General features: G+C 39.8%; 1 protein-coding gene across 2 annotated transcripts in view; it reads left to right on the top strand.

Annotated features, from left to right (window-relative positions):
• The window catches only part of LOC140738569 (UDP-glucuronosyltransferase 2A2-like), a 228,066-nt gene that overhangs the window by 160,312 nt on the left and 40,586 nt on the right, over positions 1–27,168 (top strand). For both annotated transcript variants that reach the window (XM_073066038.1, XM_073066045.1), the window contains exon 2: positions 10,741–10,889. In XM_073066038.1, the coding sequence (XP_072922139.1) occupies positions 10,741–10,889 (149 nt within the window). The remainder of the gene's footprint in view (positions 1–10,740; positions 10,890–27,168) is intronic.

Here is a 27,168-nt window from a genome sequence, read left to right as displayed (position 1 = left end):
GGCAAGGATGGACACACATACAAGCCCCCACCGGTCTGCCTTCACACACTGTGAGTCCCTGATTGATTCCCCCGAATCGATCCTCCAAACCCCCACCTTCCTGTGGGTGCACAACACTCTTTCAGTGTCTCATGGTGTGTCTGCTTGTGTCTCAGCAGACTTGCTTTTTATCTCCCCTGACGGGGTACCAGCCATCCATCAGCTGTCCATGTCCATCACCTGGTACCACCTTGTTGTCTCGGCAGGAATCCACACAAGCAGGCAAAGAAAGTGTCCTTGGAGCAAAGTAAACAATTAGCGAAGAAGCCATAATACTAAATCATCTCTCTCTCTCTCATTATCAGCATCTGCAGCAGGATGCCCCCCCCCCCCTTCTCTCTTTTGTTAGCAGCATAGTTCACAGGGAGGTCAACTCTGGGCCCCATCTCAACCTGGTTTGCTCATCACGCATCACAGGAGGTATAAGGCCAAGCACTTTGGTAAAGGAATAAAGGCATAGACTATTTTCTAAATAGAGAGAAAATTCAAAAATCAGAGGTGCAAAGGGATTTCAATATCCTTGTGCAGGATTCCCTGAAGGTTAATTTGCAGGTTAAGTTGATAGTAAGGAAGGCAATTGCAATGTTAGCATTCATTTTGTGGGGACTAGAATATAAGAGCAAGGATGTAATGCTGAGGTTTTAAAAGGTTTTGATCAGACTGCACTTGAGGTATTGTGAGCAATTTTGGACCTCTTATCTAAGAAAAGATGTGCCAGAGGAGGTTTCTCGGAATGATTTCAGGAAAGAAGAGATTATTGTACAAAAAGCAAATGATGGGCAGGTCATTGAGTATATTTAAAGCGGAGGTTGATAGATTCTTGATTAGTCAGGGAAAAGGCAGGAGAATGGGATTGAGAGGAATAATAAATCAGCCATGATGGAGTGGCAGAGCAGAAATACAGCGCCTATAAAAAAGCATTCGCCCCGCTTGAAAGTTGTCATGTGTTATTGTTTTACAGCATTGAATCACAGTGGATTTAATTTGGCTTTTTTGACACTGATAATCAAAAAAATTTTCATGTCAAAATGAAAACAGATATCCACATAGTCATCTAAATTAATTACAAATATAAAACACAATAATTGATTGCATAAGTATTCAACCCCCTTTAATATGACATGCCAAATCATCACTGGTGCAGCTAATTGGTTTTCGAAGTCACATAATTAGTTAAGTGGAAATCTGTGTGAAATCAAGGTGTTTCAATTGATTGTAGTAAAAATACAGCGGTATCTGGAAGGTCCAGTTGTTGGTGATTCAGTATCCTGGCAAACACTACACCATGAAGACAAAAGAACACTCAAGCAACTGCACGGAAATGTTATTGAAAAGCACTAGTCAGGAGATAGATGCAAGAAAATTCCCAAGTCACTGAATATCCCTTGAAATATAATTAAGTCAATAATCAAGAAATGGAAAGAATATGGCACAGCTGTAAATCTGCCAAGAGCAGGCCGTCCTCAAAAATAACGTGATTATTCAAGAAAGGGGACTAGTGTGGGAAGCCACCAAGAAACCTATGACAACTTTTGGAGGAGTTACAAGCTTCAGTGACTGAGATGGGAGAGACTGCACGTACAACAACTATTGCCCGGGTGCTTTACCAGTTACAGCTTATGGGAGAGTGGCAAAGAGAAAGCTGTTGAAAAAAACACATGGAATTTTGGCTAGAGTTTACCAGATGGCATGTGGAGACTCTGAAGTCAGCTGGAAGAAGGTTCTATGGTCTGATGAAAACAAAATTGAGCTTTTTGGCCATCAGACTAAACGCAATGTTTGGTATTAGTCAGACACTGCACATCAAAAACACACCATCCCCACCGCAAAGCATGGTGGTGGCTGCATCATGCTGTCATGCTGTGGGGATGCTTCACTGCAGCAGGCCATGGAGGGCTTGTGAAAGTAGAGGGTTAAATTAATGCATCAAAATACAGGGAAATCCTGGAGGAAAACCTGATGCAATCTGCAAGAGAATTGCATCTTGAGAGAAGATTTGTTTTCCAACAAGACAATGACCCCAAGCATAAAGCCAAAGTTACAAAGGATTGGCTTAAAAACAACGAAGTGGCCAAGTTAGAGTCCAGACCTCAATCCAATTGAGAATTTGCAGCTGGACTAGAAAAGGGCTGTTCCCTCACTTTCCCTATGCAACCTGACAGAGTTTGAACAGTTTTGTAAAGTGGAAGGAAAGAATTGCAGGGTCTGGATGTGCAAAACGGATAGAGACCTATCCACACAGACTCAAGGCTGCAATTGCTGTCAAAGATGCATTTACTAAATACTGACTTGAAGAGGCTGAATACTTATGCAATCAATTATTTTGTATTTTATATTTGTAATTAATTTAGAGATCACTTTGTAGAGATCTGTTTTCACATTGATAGAAAAGAGTCTTCTGATTATCAGTTTCAAAAAAATCCAAACTAAATCCACTGTGATTCAATGTTGTAAAACAATAAAACATGAACACTTCTGGGGGGGGGGGGTGGATTCTTTTTACAGGCACTGTAAGTGGGCTGAGTAGCCTTATACTACTCCTATGTCTCATAGTCTTACGTACTGAGGTAGTACAGTGAAAAATTCATCTCACAGACTCACAGGTGAAGTGTTGCCTCACCTGAAAGGACTGTTTGGTGACAATTCACCTGTGAGTCTGTTGGGCTCATCTACTGTAACTGGTGATTCAGGGCCCCAAAATGTCCTTCCAGGTGAGGCGACAATTCACCGGTGAGTCTGTTGGGGTCATCTACTGTATCCAGTGCTCATGGTGTGGCTTCCTGTATATCAGTGAGACTCGGCCTAGATTGGGAAACTGCTTTGCTGCGCACCTACGCTATGTCCAACAGAAAAAGCGGGATTACCCGGTGGCCACCCATTTTAATCCTACTTCCCATTCCCATTCTGACATGTCAGTCTACCGTCACAATGAGGCCACAATGAAGTTGGAGGACAACATCTTATATTTTGTCAGGATAACCTCCAACCTGACAGCACAGATTTCGATTTCTCGAACTTCCAGTAATGCCCCCGCCCTCTTCACCATTCCCTCTCTCACCTTATTTCCTTGCCTGCCTATTACCTCACTCTGGTGCTATCCCTTTTCTTTCCATGGCCTTCTGTCTTCTCCTCTCAGATTATCCCTTCCCTAGCATTGCATCTCTTTCACCAATCAACTTCCCAGCTCTTTACTTCACCCCTTCCCCCTCCCAGTTTCACCTATCACCTTGTGTTTCTTCCTCCCTTCCCGCCACCTTCTAACTCTGACTTCTCATCTTTTTCTCTCCAGTCCTGATGAAGGGGCTCGGCCTGAAACGTCGATTGTACTCTTTTCCATTGATGCTGCCTGGTCTGCTGAGTTCCTATAGTGTATGTTGCTTAAAGAGAATATTGGTGGTGGGTGGGTGTTTTGTACACCAAAGTGAATTATATCAGTATTTTCCAGGTCCAGGTGCATCCGACATGTTCTTTCCTATTCCATCTCTTTGTCTATATTCCCCCTGAGGTCCAATTCCATCTCCTCCTTTCTCACGCTCTAAAGCCCAATTCCAGCGAATTACTATCTGCACAAGAACACACGGGGTCAAGTAGAAACTTACTGGCAGCAGCATCACAAGCACATACGACCATGAAAGTAGCATTCACATGAAAAACATCACAATTAATTTGAAAAGAAAGAACACCACTGGAACAAATAATTATACTGCAAAGTTGTTCTAGTGTTGCAATACTGAGGTAGGGCTGATGGCTGTGCAGTTTGTTGTAAAAGCAACAGATTGGAGGGAAGTAGCAGGCCTGTGTGCTGGACAATGTGGAGATTATGGAAGAAGTAGTGCTGGATCTTCTTAAAAACATCAAGATTGATAAATCCCCAGGGCCGGACATGATACACCCCAGGTTGTTGTGGGAATTGAGAGAAGAGATCGCTGGAGTATTAGCTATGATCTTTGAATCCTCGTTGGCTACAGGGAAAGTGCCGGAGGACTGGAGAATGGCAAATGTAGTTCCCTTGTTTAAAAAAGGTAATAGGGAGAAACCTGGGAACTATAGACCGGTGAGTCTTACGTCGGTGGTCTGCAAACTACTGGAAAGGATTCCTAAGGATAGGATCTACAATCATTTGGAGAAGTACAGTTTACTCATAGACAGTCAACAAGGCTTTGTGAAGGGAAGATCGTGCCTCACGAGCCTGATTGAGTTTTTTGAAGAGGTAACAAGAAATTGATGAGGGTAGGGCAGTGGATGTGGTCTACATGGACTTTAGCAAGGCATTTGACAAGGTCCCTCACAAGAGACTCATCCAGAAAGTCATGAGGCATGGGATAAGTGGAAAAAATTGGCTTAAAGGAAGAAAGTAGAGGGTGGTTGTGGAAGGAAAGTATTCTGCCTGGAGGTCGGTGACTAGTGGAGTGCCGCAGGGATCTGTCCTGGGACCCCTGCTATTTGTGATTTTTATAAATGACCTGGATGTAGAGGCAGAAGGATGGGTAAGCTTGCGGTTGACACGAAGATTGGAGGAGTTGTGGATGGAGCTGCAGGTTGTCGAAGGTTACAAGAGGATATAGACAGGCTGAAGAGTTGGGCAGTAAAATGGCAGATGGAGTTCAATCCAGATAAGTGTGAGGTGATGCATTTTGGAGGGACAAACCAGAAGACTGAGTACAGGATTAATGGTCAGTTACTTAAGAGTGTGGATGAACAAAGGGACCTTGGGGTTCAAATCCATACATCCCTCAAGTTCTCTGCACAGGTTGATAGGGTAGTTAAGAAGGCCTATGGGATGCTAGGCTTCATTAACAGGGGGATTGAGTTCAAGTGTAGAGAGATTATGTTGCAACTCTACAAATCTCGGTGAGACAGCACTTAGAGTATTGTGTTCAATTCTGGTCACCTCATTATAGGAAATATGTGGAAGATATGGAGAGGGTGCAGAGGAGATTTACCAGGATGTTGCCTGGTTTGGAGAACAAGTCATATGAAGCAAGGTTAGCAGACCTAGGACTTTTCTCTTTGGAGTGTAGAAGAATGAGAGGGGACTTGATAGAGGTCTACAAAATTATGAAAGGCATAGATAGGGTGGATAGTCAGTACCTGTTTCCCAGGGCACTGATAGCAAACACTAGAGGGTGTATGTACAAAATTAAGGGAGGGAAGTTTAGGAGAGACATCAGGGGTAAGTTTTTTTACACAGAGGGTTGTGAGTGTCTGGAATGACTTGCCAGGGATGGTGGTGGGGAGGCTGAAACATTAGGGGTATTTAAGAGCCTCTTGGACAGGCACATGGATGAAAGAAAAATGGAGGGTTATGGGGTAGTGTGGGTTTAGTACTTTTTTTTAAGGATTATATGGGTTGGCACAACAAGGAGGGTTGAAGGGCCTGTACTGTGCTGTTAATGTTCTATGGTCTATGGAAAGTGTTTAATTGGAGTAAGAGGAAATACGAAGCTATTAGGCAGAAACTTGGAAGCATAAACTGGGAGCAGATGTTCTCAGGGAAATGTACGGCAGAAATGTGGCAAATGTTCAGGGGATATTTGTGTGATGTTCTGCATAGGTACTTTCCAATGAGACGGAAAGGATGGTAAGGTACAGGAACCATGGTGTACAAAGACTGTTGTAAATCTAGTCAAGAAGAAAAGAAAAGCTTACAAAAGGTTCAAAAAACTAGGTATGATTAGAGATCTGGAAGATCATAAGACTAGCAGGAAGGAGCTTAAAATTGAAGTTAGAGCCAGAAGGGGTTACAAGAAGGTCTTGGCAGGCAGTATTAAGGAAAATCCCAAGGATTTGTACAAGTATGTGAAGAGCAAGAGGATCAGACATGAGAGAATAGGACCAGTCAACTGTGACTGTGTGAGTAGTGGATGCCTGAATGTGCTGCCTGGTATGGTGGTAAAGGCAAATACATTAGAGGCTTTTAAGAGATGTTTGGATAGGCACGCGGATGTGAGGAAGATGGAGGGATATGGACATTGTGTAGGAAGGAGGGATTAATGTTAGGGTATTTTTGATTTGCTTTTTAACTGGTTTGGCACAACATTGTGGACTGAATGGCCTGTGCCTGACCTGTACTCGGCTGTGTTCTATAATCAAACAATTAATATTGAGAATGTGGGAGCAAAAGTCCTGGAAAGTGAGTCTTTTGTCCAAATTTCTAAGAATTGAAGAAAATTTTTTTGTAAGTCATTGTAACCTGCTTCACTATCAGTAAGACTCTTACTTTAATATTTTCAGCAAACATGCTAACCATGCTATGTATATTCACATCAAAATAACTGAAGCCCAGCACTGAATTCTGGGACAGCCCACTAGTCCCAGATCTCCACTTGGGGAATAGACCATCAAACATCACCCTATGCTTCTATCATCGAGGCAGTTCAAAGTAAATTTATTAGTAAAGTACATATATGTCATCATATACAACTCTGAGATTCATTTTCTTGTGGGTGTACTCAATAAATCCATAATAGAATAATAACCACAATAAAATCAATGAAGTACCACCCCAGTTGGCATCAAACCAGTGTGCAAATGACAATAAACTGTGCTAATACAAAGAGATAGAATAATAATAAATAAATAAGCAAATAATATTAAGAACATGAGATGAAGTGTCATTGAAAGTGACTCCATTGGTTGTGTGAACATCTCAATAATGGGATAAGAGAAGCTGAATAAAGTCATCCTCTTCAGTTTAAGAGGCTGATCATTGAGGGGTCATAACACTTCCTGAACCTGGTGGTGTGAGCCCTGAGGCTCCTTTACCTTCTTCCTGATGGCAATTAATGTGAGTTCCAAATCTTCTTTGCTAGCTTCCCATGAAACCCATGTAATCTAATCTTCCAAATCAACAAACACAAAGTGCTGGAGGTACTGAGCAGGTCAGGCAGTATCTTTGGATACTGGCCAAGACCCTACTTGGGGACTGGAAAGGAAGGGGAAAGACATTAGAAACCCCACAAAACCCACAAAATACTGGAGGAACTCAGCAGGTCAGTCAGCATCTTCAGAAATGAATCAACAGTGGACGCTTCAGGCCGAGACCCTTCCTTAGGACCAGCTCTTCCAGATTAGCCTGCCATGTGAGACCTTGCCCATATAGATAACATCCACTGCCATGCCTTCACCTATCCCCTTATTTCTTTAAAAAACTCGAAAAGATTTGTCAGACATGACCTCTCATATGCTGACTATTCCTGATCAGACTTTGACTATTCAAATGCTAGAGTCATAGAGCACTACAGCACAGAAACAGGCAATTTGGCTCATCTAAATCCATACCAAACTGTTATTCCGTGCTTGGTGAGAGTAGAACTAGACATCGTAGGTTAAGCGTGAAAAGTGAAATGTTCGCGGGGATCATGAGGAGGAACTTCTTACTCAGAGGGAGGTGAGAGTGTGGAATGAGCTGCAAGTGAAAGTGGAGGATGTGGGTTCAATTGGCAACATTTAAGAAAAGTTTGGAGAAGTACTTGGAAGGGAGGGGTTTGGAGGTCCTCAATAATTTCTGTGGCAACTTTGACAGATCTGTGGTGACATGTGTTGATAATAAAGGGATCTATGCACTTGGATCCAAAGATCCCTCTGATTCTCCACACTTCTTCAAATCTTGCCATTAACCCTGTATTTCTGCCTTCAAAGTTGACCTTGCAAGGTGAATCACCTCACAGTTTGTAACATTTATAACCATATAACCATATAACAATTACAGCATGGAAACAGACCATCTTGGCAATTCTAGTCCGTGCTGAACACTCACTCTCACCTAGTCCCACCTACCTGCACTCAGCCCATAACCCTCCATTCCTTTCCTGTCCATATATCTATCCAATTTTACCTTAAATGACAATATCGAACCTGCCTCTACCACTTCTACTGGAAGCTTGTTCCACACAGCTACCACTCTCTGAGTAAAGAAGTTCCCCCTCGTGTTACCCCTAAACTTTTGCCCCTTAACTCTCAACTCATGTCCTTTCGTTTGAATCTCCCCTACTCTCAATGGAAAAAGCCTATCTACGTCAACTCTATCTATACCCCTTATAATTTTATGTACCTCTATCAAGCCCCCCCTCAACCTTCTACGCTCCAAAGAATAAAGACCTAACTTGTTCAACCTTTCCCTGTAACTTAGGTGCTGAAACCCAGGTAACATTCTAGTAAATCTTCTCTGTACTCTCTCTATTTTGTTGATACCTTTCCTATAATTCGGTGACCAGAACTGTACACAATACTCCAAATTCGGCCTTACCGATGCCTTTACAATTTTAACATTACATCCCAACTCCTATACTCAATGCTCTGATTTATAAAGGCCAGCATACCAAAAGCTTTCTTCACCACCCTATCCACATGAGATTCCACCTTCAGGGAACTATGCACCATTATTCCTAGATTATTCTGTTCTACTGCATTCTTCAATGCCCTACTATTTACCATGTATGTCCTATTTTGATTATTCCTACCAAAATGTAGCACCTCACACTTATCAGCATTAAACTCCATCTGCCATCGTTCAGCCCTATCTTTTAACTGGCCTAAATCTCTCTGCAAGCTTTGAAAACTTACTTCATTACAGATTACACAGACCCAGTACAGATCCCTGAGGCACACCACTAGTCACTGGCCTCCAACCTGACAAACAGTTATCCACCAACACACACAAAATGCTGGTGGAGCACAGCAGGCCAGGCAGAATCAATAGGAGAAGCACTGTCGACGTTTCGGGCCGAGACCCTTCGTCAGGTCTACTCTCTGGCATCTCCCATCTAGCCACTGTTGAATCCATTTTACTACTTCAATATTAATACCTAACGATTGAACCTTCCTAACTAACATTCTGTGCGGAACCTTGTCAAAGGCCTTACTGAAGACCATATAGACAACATCCACTGCTTTACCCTTGTCAACTTTCCTTGTAACCTCTTCAAAAAATTCAATAAGATTTGTCAAACGTGACCTTTCACACACAAATCCATTCTGACTATTCCTAATCAGACCCTGTCTATCCAGATAATTATATATACCATCTCTAAGAATACTTTCCATTAATTTACCCACCACTGACATCAAACTGGCCAGCATATGCCAATCCTATTTCTAATAAATCCCATTTCTAATGACATTTGAAATATTTATGTCAGAGCCCCTGCTATTTCTACACCAACTTCCCTCAAGGTCCTAGGGAATATCCTGTCAGGATCTGGAGATTTATCCACTTTTATATTCCTTAAAAGCGCCAATACTTCCTCCTCTTTAATTGTCATAGTTTCCATAACTTCCCTACATGTTTCCCTTACCTTACACAATTCAATATCCTTCTCCTTGGTGAATACCGAAGAAAAGATATTGTTCAAAATCTCCCCCATCTCTTTCTGCTCCACACATAGCTGTCCACTCTGATTCTCTAAGAGACCAATTTTATCCCTCACTATCCTTTTGCTATTAATATAACTGTAGAAACCCTTCGGATTTATTTTCACCTTACTTGCCAAAGCAACCTCGTATCTTCTTTTAGCTTTTCTAATTTTTTTCTTAAGATTCTTTTTACATTCTTTATATTCCTCGAGCACCTCATTTATTCCATGCTGCCTATATTTATTATAGATCTCCCTCTTTTTCCGAACCAAGTTTCCACAATCCCTTGAAAATCATGGCGCTCGCAAACTTTTAACCTTTCCTTTCAACTTAACAGGAAAATAAAGATTCTGTACCCTCAAAATCTCACCTTTAAATGACCTCCATTTCTCTATTACATTCTTCCCATAAAACAAATTGACCCAATACACTCCTACTAAATCCTTTCGCATCTCCTCAAAGTTAGCCTTTCTCCAATCAAAACTCTCAACCCCAGGTCCAGGCCTATCCTTCTCCATAATTATATTGAAACTAATGGCATTGTGATCACTGGACCCAAAGTGCTCCCCAACACATATTTCCATCAACTGACCTATCTCATTCCCTAACAGGAGATCCAACACTGCCCCTTCTCTAGTTGGTACCTCTATGTATTGCTGCAAAAAGCTATCCTGGACACATCTTACAAACTCCAAACCATCCAGCCCTTTTACAGAATGGGCTTCCCAGTCTATGTGTGGAAAATTAAAATCTCCCACAATCACAACCTTGTGCTTACTACGTATCTGCTATCTCCTTACAAATTTCCTCCGATTCTCGCTCCCCATTAGGTGGTCTATAGTACACCCCTATAAGTGTTACTACACCTTTCCCATTCCTCAATTCCATCCACATACCCTCCCTAGACAAGCCCTCTAATCTATCCTACCAAAGCACCACCCTGAATGGTGGTGAGGGAGGAAGTGTAAGGGCAGGTGTAGCATTTGTTCTGTTTACAAGGATAAGTGCCAGGAGGGAGATTGGTGGGAAGGGATGGGGGGGACGAGTGGACAAGGGAGTTGCGTAGGGAGCGATCCTTGCGGAAAGCAGAAAGGGGGGGAGGGAAAGATGTGCTTGGTAGTGGGATCCCGTTGGAGGTGGCAGAAGTTACGGAGAATTATACGTTGGACCTGGAGGCTGGTGGGGTGGTAGGTGAGGACAAGGGGAATCCTATCCCGAGTGAGAAACTGATATCTGTATTTTTTAATTGTAGATAATGCTACCAATACAGAGATTCTCAGAAATGATTCACAGTGTATGGAATTAATTCTAAAAATCTCCTGTTTGTTCTTTTGCTGTTTACATTAGGTGAATCAACAACTTTGTGTGAGATAATGGGCAAGGCAGAGATTTGGCTGATTCGAACATATTGGGATTTTGAATTTCCTCGTCCACTGCTGCCCAATTTTGTGTTTGTAGGAGGGCTTCACTGTCGGCCAGCAAATCCCCTGCCTCAGGTATTCCAGAAAAAAAGCAGTAAAATCTTTTTTTCTTTTTCAATCTTTTTATTATTGTTATTAATATCAGCAAAACAAAATTGATACATAGATAATGGGATTACAAACATACACATTTCAACTGAACATGAAAGAATACATAAGCAATGATTGCAGTATAAATGAGTATTCCCAAATCATAAATGATACAATATACAAATAAACAAGGCAAACCTAAGTATATCATAATATATATTAAAAAAAACAGAAAAAAGAAAAAGAAAAAAAATTATGCAAAAAAAACCTAATCTAATAATCTAATAACTAATAAGGAAAAAAAAACAAAAAAAAGAGAAAAAGAAAAAATGAAAAAAAAGGGCTGTTTATAATACCTCACAAAAATACAATATCATCAGTGTCGTCAACACCGATCCTCTCAACATATATAAAATCGAAACTGGAAAAACAAATAGGCTTGGAACAGGGTCATATTACATCATATGAAAATATTGAATAAATGGTCTCCATATCTTTTCAAATTTACTAGAAGTATCAAATACAACACTTCTAATTTTTTCTAAATTTAGACATAACATAGTTCGAGAAAACCAGAGAAATACGGTAGAAGGATTAATTTCTTTCCAATTCAAGAAAATAGATCTTCTAGCCATTAATGTAAGAAATGCAATCATTCAACAAGTGGAAGAGGATAAATAGAGTGAGTCCATCATTGGTAAACCAAAAATTGCAGTGATAGGATGAGGTTGTAAATCAATGTTCAATACCGCAGAAATAATATCAAAAATATCTTTCCAATATTTTTTCAAGAGCAGACACGACCAGAACATATGAGTTAAAGACGCTATCTCAGAATGACATCTGTGGCAAATAGGATTTATATAGGAATAAAAACGAGCCAATTTATCCTTGGACATATGAGCCCTGTGCACAACTTTAAACTGTATTAATGAATGTTTAGCACATATAGATGATGTATTAACTAATTGATGAATTTTATCCCAATTCTCAATAGGGATAGTAAGGTTAAGTTCTCTTTCCCAATCATTTTTAGTCTTATAAAAGGGCTCTGAACGTATCTTCATAATTATATTGTAAAGTTTTGATATTAGCCCTTTCTGAAACGGATTTAGTTCAAACAAATTCTCCAAAATACCTGAAGACACAAAATTTGGAAAAGTAGGAAGTACAGTATTTAAGAAATTCCTAATCTGTAAATATCTAAAAAAATGAAATCTAGGCAAATTATAAAAGCAGTAAAATCTTTGCCATATAAAACAAACGGAACAAAAGGTAGTACAGAGCCTCTGCGACAGATTTCATAACCAATCCCTCTGTCTCACCCAGGCAGGCATTTGACACTATTCATTTATATCTCTCTCTCTCACAGGGATTCTGCTTTCATTGATAAAGCAGTTGGGGAAAGATTTTATTAAATGATGTGGGACCAAAATCTTCCACAGATTGTGAAATTAACATAGAAATACTGCAAACATTTCAGTTACATCTTGGAGGAAAGCAGGGAAGTTCCAAGCTGAATACCTTTTAATGAATCAGATTCACATGAAAACTTATTAACTTGAAACATTAGTTCAATTTCAAGTTCAAGTTTTTAATTAACATTCAACCATACATGAACAGCTATGAATACAACCAAATGAAACAGTGTTCCTCTGGAGCCAAGGTGCAAAACACAGTACCAACAGCCATCACAGCATATAGCACATATAGGATAGCAGTAAACATACTTTCACACAATATAGATAAAGCCTAAGTCTTTGAGTGACATGCCCTGTAAGTTGATGGTGCATGGGTGTTGCTGGTAAGAACAAGCAGTTTTCAGCAGTCCTCATATGAACATACACATGCACGCAATCCAGCTTACCATTGCGCAGATTGAACACTGGAGGGCAGCACTGATGGGAAGGCTATCCCCCAACCCAGCATGGATGCTGTTATCTTTCTTTCCTTCTCTAGAGATCAGCTGGCTGTACAATTGAGTATTTCCAAGTTGTGCTTTTATTTTTGAGGCTGGTGACATTTATCAGTTAAACACGTACAAACAAGTTGGATGAACTCAGTAGGTCGGGCAGCATCCGTTGAAAGGAGCAGTCAACGTTTCGGGCCGAGTCCCTTCATCAAGACTAAAGAAGGAGTGGGCAGGGGCCCTATGAAGAAGGTGGGGGGAGAGTGGAATGTGCCAGGTGAAAAACCAATCAGAGGAAAGATCAATGCTTCCCTTCCCCCACACCTTGATCTTTCCTCTGATTGTTTTTTCACCTGGCACATTCCACCCTCCCCCCCCCCACCTTCTTTATAGGGCCCCTGCCCCCTCCTTCTTTAGTCCTGACGAAGGGTCTCGGCCCGAAACGTTGACTGCTCCTTTCAACGGATGCTGCCCGACCTGCTGAGTTCATCCAGCTTGTTTGTACGTGTTTATTTGACCACAGCATCTGCAGTGTACTTTGTGTTGACATTTATCAGTTGTCCCTTCCAGTGAAATTGTTCATCAATATACACAACTGGAAAAGAGTTGCCAGTTGTAAAACACTTTTATTGAATCCATTGGCAGGAGGATTGCTGAGATGTACCCATTGCCTAAGATTTTGTTAGTTCTGTGTCTCAGCTTCATGCCTCATTTCTAAGTACATTTGATTACCCTCCCCACATGCTGTTCTACACTTTGTGCTCAGCTTTGGCTTGATGGTAAGAATTGGAGGAGATGGCAGTTGAATGCGTGGCTGAGGAGTTGGTGCAGGGGGTAGGGTTTTAGATTTTTGGACCACTGGGATCTCTTCTGGGGAAGGTGGGACCTGTACAGATTGGATGGGTTGCACCTGAACTCAAGGGGGAGCAATATCCTTGCTGGTAGGTTTGCTAGCATGGTTCGAGAGGGTTTAAACTAATTTCCAAGGGAGATGGGACCCGGAGCGATAGAGCAGTGAAAGAAGTGCATGGAGTAAAGCCAGATCTAACATAAAGGCTTTGAGGAAAGAACAGCAGAATGAAGGGTATAAAGATAGTAAGGTAGAAGGGCTAAAGTGTGTGTACTTCAATGCAAGAAGCATCAGGAACTAAGGTGATGAACTGAGAGCTTGCATACATACATGGAATTATGATGTAGTGGCCATTACGGAGATTTGGCTGGCACCAGGGCAGGAATGGATTCTCAATATTCCTGGATTTCAGCGCTTTAAAAGTGATAGAGAGGGAGGGGAAGGGGAGGAGGGGTGGCATTACTGGTCAGGGATACTATTACAGTTGCAGAAAGGGTGGGTAATGTAGCAGGATCCTCTTTTGAGTCAGTATGGGTGGAAGTCAGGAACAGGAAGGAAGCAGTTACTCTACTGGGGGTATTCTATAGGCCCCCTGGTAGCAGCAGAGATACCGAGGAGCAGATTGGGAGGCAGATTTTGGAAAGGTGCAAAAATAACAGGGCTGTTATCGTGGGTGACTTTAACTTCCCTAATATTGATTGGCACTTGATTAGTTCCAAGGGTTTAGATGGGGAAGAGTTTGTTAAGTGTGTCCAGGATGGATTCCTGTCACAGTATGTTGACAGGCCGACTAGGGGGAATGCCATACTAGATCTAGTATTAGGTAACGAACTGGGTCAGGTCACAAATCTGTCAGTGTGTGAGCATCTAGGGGACAGTGATCACCGCTCCCTGACCTTTAGCATTATCACGGAAAAGGATAGAATCAGAGAAGACAGGAAAATTTTTAATTGGGGAAGGGCAAATTATGAGGCTATAAGGCTAGAACTTGCAGGTGTGAATTGGGATGATGTTTTTGCAGGGAAAACTACTATGGACATGTGGTCGATGTTTAACATAGACAATAGAACATAGAATAGTACAGCACATTACAGGCCCTTCGGCCCACAATGTTGTGCCGACTCTCAAACCCTGCCTCCCATATAACCCCCCACCTTAAATTCCTCCATATACCTGTCTAGTAGTCTCTTAAACTTCACTAGTGTATCTACCTCTATCACTGACTCAGGCAGTGAATTCCACGCACCAACCACTCTCTGAGTAAAAAACCTTCCTCTAATATCCCCCTTGAACTTCCCTCCCCTTACCTTAAAGCCATGTCCTCTTGTTATGAGCAGTGGTGCCCTGGAGAAGAGGCGTTGGCTGTCCACTCTGTCTATTCCTCTTAATATCTTGTACACCTCTGTCATCTCCTCTCATCCTCCTTCTCTCCAAAGAGTAAAGCCCTAGCTCCCTTAATCTCTGATCATGATCCATATTCTCTAAAACAGGCAGCATCCTGGTAAATCTCTTCTGTAACCTTTCCAATGCTTCCACATCCTTCCTATACTGAGTCAACCAGAACTGGACACAGTACTCCAAGTGTGGCCTAACTAGAGTTTTATAGAGCTGCATCATTACACTGCGTCTCTTAACCTCTATCCCTCGACTTATGAAAGCTAACACCCCATAAGCTTTCTTAACTACCCTATCTACCTGTGAGGCAACTTTCAGGGATCTGTGGACATGTACCCCCAGATCTCTCTGCTCCTCCACACTACCAAGTATCCTACCATTTACTTTGTACTCTGCCTTGGAGTTTGTCCTTCCAAAGTGTACCACCTCACACTTCTCTGGGTTGAACGCCATCTACCACTTCTCAGCCCACTTCTGCATCCTATCAATGTCTCTCTGCAATGTTCGACAATCCTCTGCACTATCTACAACACCACCAACCTTTGTGTCGTCAGCAAACTTGCCAACCCACTCTTCTACCCCCCACATCCAGGTCGTTAATAAAAATCACAAAAAGTAGAGGTCCCAGAATAGATCCTTGTGGGACCCCACTAGTCACAACCCTCCAATCTGAATGTACTTCCTCCACCACGACCCTCTGCCTTCTGCAGGCAAGACAATTCTGAATCCACCTGGCCAAACTTCCCTGGATCCCATGCCTTCTGACTTTCTGAATAAGCCTACCGTGTGGAACCTTGTCAAATGCCTTCCTAAAATCCATGTAAATCACATCCACTGCACTACCCTCATCTATATGCCTGGCCACCTCCTCAAAGAACTCTATCAAGCTTGTTAGGCACAATCTGCCCTTCACAAAGCCATGCTGACTGTCCCTGATCAGACTATGATTCTCTAAATGCCCATAGATCCTATCTCTAAGAATATTTTCCAACTGCTTTCCCACCACAGATGTAAGGCTCACTGGTCTGTAATTACCTGGACTATCCCTACTACCTTTTTTGAACAAGGGGACAACATTTGCCTCACTCCAGTCCTTCGGTAGCATTCCCATTGGTGCATGGAATTCACTGCCTGATTTAGTGGTAGAGTCAGATACACTAGTGAAGTTTAAGAGACTACTAGACAGGTATATGGAGGAATTTAAGGTGGGGGGGTTATATGGGAGGCAGGGTTTGAGGGTCGGCACAACATTGTGGGCTGAAGGGCCTGTAATGTGCTGTACTATTCTATGTTCTATGTTATCTTGAATTGAGGGATTTGCGGGGCCATGAGGTTACAGATTATTGAGGTGTACTGTATATTTCTACTGCTAGTGATGGTCCTTGGCATCTCATGGTGCACATTTCTGAGGTGCCAGGTTGTTCCAGTTGTAGTTATGAGTTGGGATATAGTTGTTACTGGAAAGGACTGGCAATTGTGAGTTGGAGAGGTATCAGAAAGGAGGTGGCACACTGGTCAGGGAGCGAAGTTTAAAAGGGAGAGCTTCGTGGGAACTTAGCTATAATCGGAGCCCCAATCGTGAGTTGGAGAGCTTCGAGAGTGCTAGGGCTTTGGCTCATTTGGGCTTCAGCGAGGTAATTGGGGAAGTGGATTTTGTTTTACCCTTGCATTTTTTGAGGAATAGAGATCATGTCTGTAGGGTTAGTACTTTATTCTGGGTGTCAGATGTGGGAAACCTGGGAACCTTACAGTTCCCAGATGGCCACATCTGCACCAGGTGCACTGAGATATAGCTCCTGAGAGACTGTGTTAGGGATCTGGACCTGCGGCTCGATGACCTACAGCTTATCAGGGAGAGTGAACAGGAGATAGAGAGGATCTACACGGAGTTTGTCACCTTGAGGCTGCAGGAGTTAGATAAGTGGATGACGGTCAAGGAAGGGAAGAGTAAAGATAGTAGAGAGCACCCCTGTGGCCATCCCGCTCAGTAATCATTGTCTCGTTTTGGATACTGTTTGGTGGGGGTGGTGACCTGACAGTGAGCCTAATTCCATGGTGCAGAAGGGAGTGAAGAAGATGAGGAATACGGTAGTCATAGGGAATTCAATAGTGGGGTGACCAGACAGGAGGTTCTGTCAACCTGATAGAGATATCCGCATGGTGTGTTGCCTCCCAGGTGCCATGGTACAGGATGTCTTGGATTGGGTGCAGAGTATTCTGAAGGGACAGGGTGAACAGCCAGAAGTCTTGGTACACATTGGTACCGATGACATAAGTAGAAAAAGGGAGGAGGTCCTGAAGAGAGAATTCAGAGAGTTGGGTAGGAAGCTGAAAAGCAGGACCTCCAGAGTAGTTGTCTCAGGATTGCTGCTGATGCCACGAGCTAACGAGTGTAAGTATAGCATGATCAGGCATATTAATGCATGGCTGAGAGACTGGTGTAGGAGGCAGGGTTTTGGGTTCCTGGATTACTGTGGCCTCTTCTTGATGAGATACGACCTGTAAAAAAGAATGGGTTACACTTGAACCAAAGGGGTCCAATATCCTAGCAGGCAGGTTTAATAGAGCTGTTAGGGAGGGTTTAAACTAGTTTAGCAGGGGAATGGGAACCAGAGTGATAGGGCTGAGGAAGGGGAAAACAGAAATAAATCAAAGATAGTGTGCAACAGAGATGATAGAAAGGACAGGCAGGAGATGAGGCTTAATCACAGCCAGTGGGATGAGTTACAGGGCAATAGGGGCAAGGTGCAGTTAAAACAGAAAGCAACAAATACTAGACTAAAAATGTTATATTTGAATGCAGGCAGCATAAGAAATAAAACGTATGATCTTGAAATTCAGCTACAGATTGGCAGGTATGACATTGTGTCCATATAACCATATAACAATTACAGCATGGAAACAGGCCATCTCGGCCCTTCTAGTCCATGCCGAATGCTTACTCTCACCTAGTCCCACCGACCTGCACTCAGCCCATAACCCTCCGTTCCTTTCCTGTCCATATACCTATCCAATTTTTTTTAAATGACAATATTGAACCTGCCTCTACCACTTCTACTGGAAGCTCATTCCACACAGCTACCACTCTCTGAGTAAAGAAATTCACCCTCATGTTACCCTTAAACTTCTGCCCCCCAACTCTCAAATCATGTCCTCTTGTTTGAATCTCCCCTACTCTCAATGGAAAAAGCCTATCCACGTCAACTCTATCTATCCCCCTCATAATTTTTCATTTTCATTTTTAGAATCTTTTTATTGATATATAATCTTCAACAGCTATAAAATGATACAAAACTTCAACAGAATAATATGTATACAATTAGTAAAGCTGAAGAAAAAAACTGATGTTAAAATATAAAAAATGGAAAAGAAAACTTATCTATAGGAAAAAGAAGGGGAAAAAAGAACCCCATCTAACTAGAAAAAACCCCCACTAACTACAAAAAAAACCCATTAGGAATCAACCCCCCCAGAGCGATACATTTGACCATCATCTAAATGTATAAAAAAAGTCATCAACCGCCATTTCATGTTTATAAAAAAAAATTGGAAGGATGCCATATAACTTAATTCAAATTAAATGATAATATTTGGCAAAAGAACCTCATCTTCTCTCAAAATCAAATCGAGGATCAAAAGTTCTACTTCTAACTTTTTCCAAACTAAGACATAACATCACTTGAGAAAACCATTCAATTAATGTAGGGAAAGAAATATCTTTCCATTTTAATAAAATAGCCCTTCTTGCCAGTAGTGTAACAAATGCAATTACATGTTGATCTGAAGATGAGATACCCTGAATAAGATGCGGAACTATTCCAAATAGAACAGTCAAATCTATTAGGTTGTAAATTAATTTTCAAAGCTTTAGAGATTGTAGAAAATAAAGATTTCCAAAACGATTTTAATGAAGAACATGACCAGAACATATGTGACAAAGTAGCTACTTCAGTTTTATATCTATCGCAATAGTTATCTATACTAGGAAATATTTTAGATAGGCTCTCCTTTGTTAAATAATAATGGTGTACAATTTTAAATTGAATTAAACAATGGTTGGCACATACAGAAGAAGAATTTATGTTTTTCAAAACTCGAAGCCAATCTTCATTAACAAAGGTCATATTAGTTCTCTCTCCCAATCTTGTTTAATCTTTAGTGATAGGTTCTCTTTTTGTAACAAAAATAAATTATAAATTCTACTAATGGAACCTTTCACTAAGGGATTCAATTTCAAAGCGGTATCCAACAAATCAGATTCTTGTAAATATGGAAACTTAGGTAAATATTGTCGTAAAAAACGTCTAACCTGAACATATTGCAAAAAATGTGTATGAGCGAGAGAATATTTGTTATTTAACTCCTCAAAAGTCATCAATCGACCATCACAAAATAAATCTGTAAAAGAATGAATTCCTTTATTTTTCCATAGAAGAAAAATAGGGTCAGTTGTTGAAGGTTTAAATGAAAAGTTTCGATATAAAAACTAGATAACTTAAATTGTTCAAAATTTTAAAAATTACGAAACTGAACCCAAATCCATAGGGATTGTTTAATAACTGGACAGAGATTTAAATTTGGAATTTTAAAGAGCTGTAAAGGTAATGGGGCTCCTAAAATTGATGTTAAATGAAATTGTTTAACAGCTTTTAATTCCAAATCAACCCATAATGGCTTTTGGTTCTTATCAAGCCAATATAACCAAACACATAATTTTCTAATATTCACAGCCCAATAATACAGTCTTAAACTAGGAAGTGCAAGTCCACCATCTTTTTTAGATTTTTATAAATGATACTTATTAATTCTTGGTCTCTTATTGTTCCAAATAAAAGAAGAAATAAGAGAATCAATTTGATAAAAAAAATTTAGTTAAAAAGATAGGTATATTTTGGAAAATATATAAAAATCTAGGTAAAATCATCATTTTCACAGCATGAATACGACCTATTAAAGAAAAAGTAAGTAGATTCCATCTAGAAAATAGTTGTTTCATGGAGTCCATTAAAGGAACTATATTTGCTTTATAGAGATCTTTATATTTTTTGGTAATTATAATACCTAAATATCTAAATGTATTAACAATTCTAAAAGGAATATCATTATATATATTAACATGGACATTTAATGGAAACAACTCACTTTTATTCAAGTTAAGTTTATATCCTGAAAATTTACCAAATTCTTTGTGTTTCCAAAAGATTAGGAATTGATTCCTCGAGATTTGAAATAAAAACCAACAGATCATCTTCATAAAGAGAAATCTTATGTATGGTTCCATTCATAGAGATACCATGAATATTTTTAGCTTCACGTAATGTTATAGCTAAAGGCTCTAATACAAGATTAAATAACAAAGGACTTAATGGACATCCTTGTCTAGTGCCACGAGAAAGTGAAAAAAAAAGACCTGCAGTTATTAGTAATAACCGTGGCATTAGGATTCTTATAAATCATTTGAATCCATCTATTGAAATTATTACCAAAACCAAATTTTTCTAATACTTTAAACAAATATGGCCACTCAACTCTATCAAATGCCTTTTCTGCATCGAGAGAGATAACACATTGAGGTTGTTTAGATAATGTAATGTTCATCAATCTCCAAACGTTAGAAAAAGAATAACAACCTTTAATAAAGCCTGTTTGATCCATAGAAATGAATTTAGTTAAAAATTTTCCAAGCGATTAGCCATTATTTTAGAGAGAATTTTTACATCCACATTTAATAGAAAAATAAGTCTATATGATGAGCATTCAACAGGATCTTCTATCTTTTTTAAGAATTAAGGAAGTAGATGCTTCATAAAAAGAAGGTAAATTACCCTTCTCAAAGGATTCATGAAACATTTTCAAAAGATACAGAGAAAGTAACCTTTCAAATTTTTTATAAAATCCCACTGAATAATCATCAAGTCCAGGAGCTTTACCTGATTGCATTGATAAAATAGCTTTCTGAATTTCATGCTCGGTAATTGGAGCATCCAGCGTCTGTTGATCTTCAAGAGAAATTTGTGGAAATTTAATCTTATGTAGAAAAGCCTTCATTTTAGTGGAATCTGCAGGAAATTGAGATCTATAAAGATCAGAGTAAAATCTTGAAAGGTATTATTAATGTCCTCATGATTACTTACTATATCTCCATTATTTTTACGAATCTTTGTCTTTTAGCTCTAGCTGCTCTTAATTGAGAAGCTAAGAGTTTATTATTTTTATCCCCAAAGATATAAAATTGACTTTTCAATTTAAGCAAATATCCTTCAATAGGATATGTTAGCAATAAATTATATTGTGATTGTAATTCTACTCTTCTTTTAAATGAAATAACATTTGGAGAGATTGCATTGATGTTATCTAATTCTTTAATTTGTTTAGAGATTTTATCTAATTCCAATCTTGTTTGTTTTTTCAGTTTAGCTAGATACGAAATAATTTGACCACATAGATAAGCTTTTAACTTAGTAATTTAAGTTAGTCTCAAATTACTAACTTAGAGACGTTTCCTATATTATTAAAGAGAAAAAACTCTTTTATCTGAGCTTTGATAAACTCAACAAATTCTGAACTTTGTAATAAATGTTCTGGAAAACGCCAAAATGGTATGGTAGAAACAACATCTTTCAGTTCAAATACTAAGTTTAAAGGAGCATGATCAGAAATAGCAATCGCATCATACTCACATTTCTGAACATTGAATAAAAGTCAAGGGTCAACTATAAAATAGTCGATTCTCGAATATTTATTATGAACATGTGAGAAAAAGGAGTATTCTCTATCATTAGGATGCATATGCCTCCAGACCTCAATTAAACCTTAATCAATTAATATGGAATTAATAAGTGATGCAGAACGATTAGAAAGTTGATAGTTGGATGATGACTTATCCATTAAAGGATTTAGACAAGTATTAAGATCACCACCCATTAGTAACATAAATTCATTTAAATCAGGTAATAGAGCAAAAACAGTTTTAAAAAATGAGGGATCATCAACATTTGGTCCATAAATATTAGCCAAAACCATTTTCCTATTACAAATTATTCCTTTAACAATCAAAAATCTACCATTAATATCAGCTATAATATCCTCCTGATTAAAAGGAATATTGGAATCAATAAAAATAGAAACACCTCTAGTTTTACTCTGGGAATTTGCGTGATACTGAGGACCCTTCCAAAATTTAAAAAATCGATTTTTATCACATAACCTGATATGTGTCTCTTGAGCAAAGATTGTATCAGGCTGGAATACGTTAATAACTTTAAATATTTTCTTACGCCTAATAGGATGATGGCAACCGCGAACATTCCACGTTAAAACATTTAAATGTTTAGATATCATCATGGAACTTTGTATCTAAGAACAATAGTTAGATGCATGTCAGGATAAGGTAGTCGAAAATGGCGGAGATGAACAACAATAAAAATAAATAATTGGCGTATGCTCCGGGATTCCATAATGGGGAAAAAAAGAAAAAAAATCCCACCCAAACGACAAAGTCCAGAAGCAAGTTGATATCAATCGCCGTAAGCCCCAAGAAAGGCAAAGACGCAATACAGATACAAACTCCGCCTACCTAAGTAAAAAAAGAAAGAGGAAAAAAATCTGTCTCCCTCTACCGAACATAAATCTCATTACAGTCGACATATATCTCAATATTATTAACTTGGAAGGAAAGTGTTTTTCTTGTAAAACAAAACGACCTTCAATTGAAAGTAACCTTTATAACATTAGATAAGGGAAGAAAAACACATCCAAAACAATTCTTGAAATATTTGCACAGAAGAAAAACAATCGCCATCTTTAAATTGTCTGGTCTATCTTTAAAACACAAAGAAATCCCAATAATTACTTTTAAAAAATCTTTACAAAAGCATACAAAACAAAAAAAAATGATTAATTCATTTAAATGCTGCAAAAAAATTCTAAATGGTTCAAACTTATTACAGTCTTCAACAGTTCTCCCTCTATGTCTTCAGAAATTGAAGCCATCCAAACCAGTCTTTTTCAGAGATAAAAATGTATTTTAAGGTAAAGACTTATGTAACCATCAAATCTTCCAATCTCATCACTCTTTACACCGCGAGACAATCAAGCCATTATAAATCATTCAAGCTTCAGATTTGTCATCGGATGCATCAGATAAAGAATTAATAAAACTCAATGCTTCGACTAGATCAACAAAAATATGAAAACCAGACTTTTTAACAATTTCACTTTAATTTCGCTGGATATTGGAGCAGTGGGAAGAGCTTTTTTTCATATGCTGATTTCATAGCAGTTGCAAATCCAGCACGCTTCTTAACAATTTTGCGTGGAAAATCTTCAAAAAAGCGAATGTCTGTATTCTGATAGTGAAAACGTCTTTTTTCTGCAAGTTTAATAATACGTTCTTTGTCTCTGAAACGGAGAAAACGCACAACAATATGTCTGTTTTTACCTTGATCCAAAAATTTTAAAGTGCCGATTCTGTGAGCCATTTCGATATCTGAAGGCTGTAAACAAACCTCCGGAAATAAAGACTGAAACATTTTTGCGAAATAATCCAGTGTGTCGGCCGATTCTGATTTCTCTTTTAATCCGACAATTCAAATATTGTTCCGACGTGATCGAGCTTCGAGGTCAACAATCCGTTGTTGGGCTTTTTCCAAACGAGAAGAAAGGTCCGCAGTATTTTGACTAACTTCTTTAAGATGAAGGCTTAAAGAGTCGACTTTTTCTTCGAATTTCTCTTTTAGTTGAGTTACCTCAATGCTGATATTGCTGATTTGAGATTCTAGTCTCTTTACCCAGGGGGGTTCCTCCGAGAATTCGTCGGTTTTCTTGGACTTTCCATTGCCTGGGTCAGGATTTCTTTTAGCACTTCTGAGAGTAGCCATAATTATAACTGATCCAACTAAATAAAGTTGAAATTTCAAAGTTTAAATCGGAAAAGGGAGAGATTAAAGGTGGACAAGAAGCGACTAATCTTACATGTCCGTAGCCGGGAGGCGGAGTCCCTCTCATAATTTTAAATACCTCTATCAAGTCCCCCCTCAACCTTCTACGCTCCAAAGAATAAAGACCTAACTTGTTCAACCTTTCCCGTAACTTAGGTGCTGAAACCCAGGTAACATTCTAGTAAATCTTCTCTGTACTCTCTCTATTTTGTTGACATCTTTCCTATAATTCGGTGACCAGAACTGTACACGATACTCCAAATTTGGCCTTACCAATGCCTTGTACAATTTTAACATCACATCCCAACTCCTATACTCAATGCTCTGATTTATAAAGGCCAACATACCAAAAACTTTCTTACCACTCTATCCACATGAGATTCCACCTTCAGGGAACTATGCACCATTATTCCTAGATCACTCTGTTCTACTGCATTCTTCAATGCTCTAAAATTTACCATGTATATCCAATTTGGATTATTCCTACCAAAATGTAGCACCTCACACTTATCAGCATTGAACTCCATCTGCCATCTTTCAGCTCACTCTTCTAACTGGCCTAAATCTCTCTGCAAACTTTGAAAACCTACTTCATTATCCACAACGCCACCTACCTTAGTATCATCTGCATACTTACTAATCCAATTTACCACCCCATCATCCAGGTCATTAATGTATATGACAAACAACATTGGACCCAGTACATATCCCTGAGGCACACCATCTCTGAAACTTGTCTAAAGGATGGCGACCTTGGAGCTGAACATCCAAGGATATGTGATGTATTGAAAAGATAGATTAGTAGGCAGAGGGGGTGGTGTGGTCCTGTGTATAAGAAATAATATTAAATCATTAGAAAGTGATGACATAGGATCGGTAGGTGTAGAGTGTCTATGGGTTGAGTTAAGAAATGGCAAGGCTAAAAGGACCCTAGTGGCAGTTGTATACAGGCCTCCAAACAGCAGTCGGGATGTGGGTTACAAATTACAGCAGGAAATAGAAAAGGCGGGTCAGAAGGGCAATGTCATGATAATCGCTGGTGATTTTAACATGAAAGTGGATTGGAAAAACCTGGCCAGTACTGGACCTCAAGAGAAGAGAATTTGTAGAATGTCTAAGGGATAGCTTTTTCGGAACAGTTGTTGTTGAGCCCACTGGGGGATTGACTGTGCTGGATTGGGTGTTGTGCAGTGATCTGGAGGTGATAAGAAAGTTGAAGGTTAAGGAACCCTTAGAGAACACTGATCACAATATGATTGAGTGCACTTTGAAATTTGAGAAGGAGAAAAATTCCAATGTGTCGGTATTTCAGTGGAATAAAGGAAATTACAATGGCATGAGAGGGAAACTGGCCAAGGTTGACTGGAAAGGGACACTAGCAGGAAGGACAGCATATCAGCAATTGCTGGATTTTATGCGAAAAATGAGGAAAGTGCAAGACAGATATATTTCAAATAAGAAGAAATTTTTGAATGGAAGAAGGACACTGCCATGGCTGACAAGTGAAGTCAGAGTGAAAGTAAAATCAAAAGAGAAGGCATACAAGGAAGCCAAAGCTAGTGGGGAGATAGAGGACTGGGAAACTTTTAAAAACTTACAGAAGGAAACTAAGAAGGTCATTCAGAAGGAAAAGATGAATTATGAAAGGAGGCTGGTGACTAATATCAAAGAAGATACTATAAGCTTTTTTAGGTATATAGAGGGTAAAAGAGGGTAGATATAGGACCAATAGAAAATGATGCTGGAGATACTGTGATGAGAGATGCAGAGATAGCAGAGGAACTGAATGTGTATTTTTCATCAGTCTTCACAGTGGAAGACATCTGCAGTATACCGGACATTCAAGAGTGTCAGGGAAGTGAAGTATGTGCAGTGAAAAATACAACTGAGAAGGTGCTCAGGAAGCTTAATGGCCTGAGGGTGGATAAATCTCCTGTACCTGATGGAATGCACCCTCAGGTTCTGAAGGGGGTAGCTGGAGAGATTACGGAGGCATTAACAATGACTTTTCAAGAATCAATAGATTCTTGCATTGTACCGGATGACTGGCAAATTGCAAATGTTACTCCACTGTATAAGGAGGGTAGGAGGCAGCAGAAAGGGAACTATAGACCTGTTAGCCTGACATCAGTGGTTGGGAATTTGTTGGAATCGATTGTTAGTGATGAGATTATGGAGTACTTGGTGGCACATGACAAGATATGCCAAAGCCAGCATAGTTTCCTGAAAGGAAAATCCTGCCTGACTAACCTACTGCAATTTTTTGAGGCAGGGTAGACAAAGGAGATGCAGTAGATATGGTGTACTAGGATTTTCAGAAAGCCTTTGACAAGATGCTGCACATGAAGCTGCTTAGCAAGATAAGAGCCCATGGAAATACAGGGAAGTTACTAGCATGGGTGGAGCATTGGCTGATCGGCAGAAAACAGAGTGGGAATAAAGGGATCCTATTCTGGCTGGCTGCTGGTTACCAGTGGAGTTCCACAGGGATCTGTGTTGAGACTGCTGCTTTTTACGATGTATGTCAATGATTTGGACTACGGGATTAAAGAATTTGTGGCTAAATTTGCTGATGATACAAAGATAGGTGGAGGAGCAGGTAGTGTTGAGGAAGCAGAGAGCCTGCAGAGAGACTTAGTTTAGGGGAATGGGCAAAGAAGTGGCAAATTAAATATAATGTTGGAAAGGGTATGGTCATGCACTTTGCTGGAAGAAATAAACGGGCAGACTATTATTTAGATGGGGAGAGAATTCAAAATGCAGAGATGCAAAGAGACTTGGGAGTCCTTGTGCAGGACACCCTAAAGATTAATTTCCAGGTTGAGTCAGTTGTGAAGAAGGTGAATGCAATGATGGCATTCATTTCTAGAGTTATAGAATATAAGAGCAGAGATGTAATGTTGAGGCTCTCTGTGGCACTCATGAGACCACACTTGGAGTGTTGTGTGCAGTTTTGGGCTCCTTATTTCAGAAAGGATATACTGACATTGGAGAGGGTTCAGAGAAGATTCACAAGAATGATTCCAGGAATGAAAGGGTTACTGTATGAGGATCGTCTGGCAGCTCTTGGGCTGTATTCCCTGGAGTTCAGGAGAATGAGGGGGGATCTCATAGAAAATTTCAGAATGTTAAAAGGCCTGAACGGATTAGATATGGCAAAGTTATTTCCGA

Source organism: Hemitrygon akajei, chromosome 2 (assembly GCF_048418815.1).
Source record: "Hemitrygon akajei chromosome 2, sHemAka1.3, whole genome shotgun sequence".
In the NCBI taxonomy this organism is placed as follows: domain Eukaryota; kingdom Metazoa; phylum Chordata; class Chondrichthyes; order Myliobatiformes; family Dasyatidae; genus Hemitrygon; species Hemitrygon akajei.
This window is presented reverse-complemented; position numbering and strand designations above follow the sequence as displayed.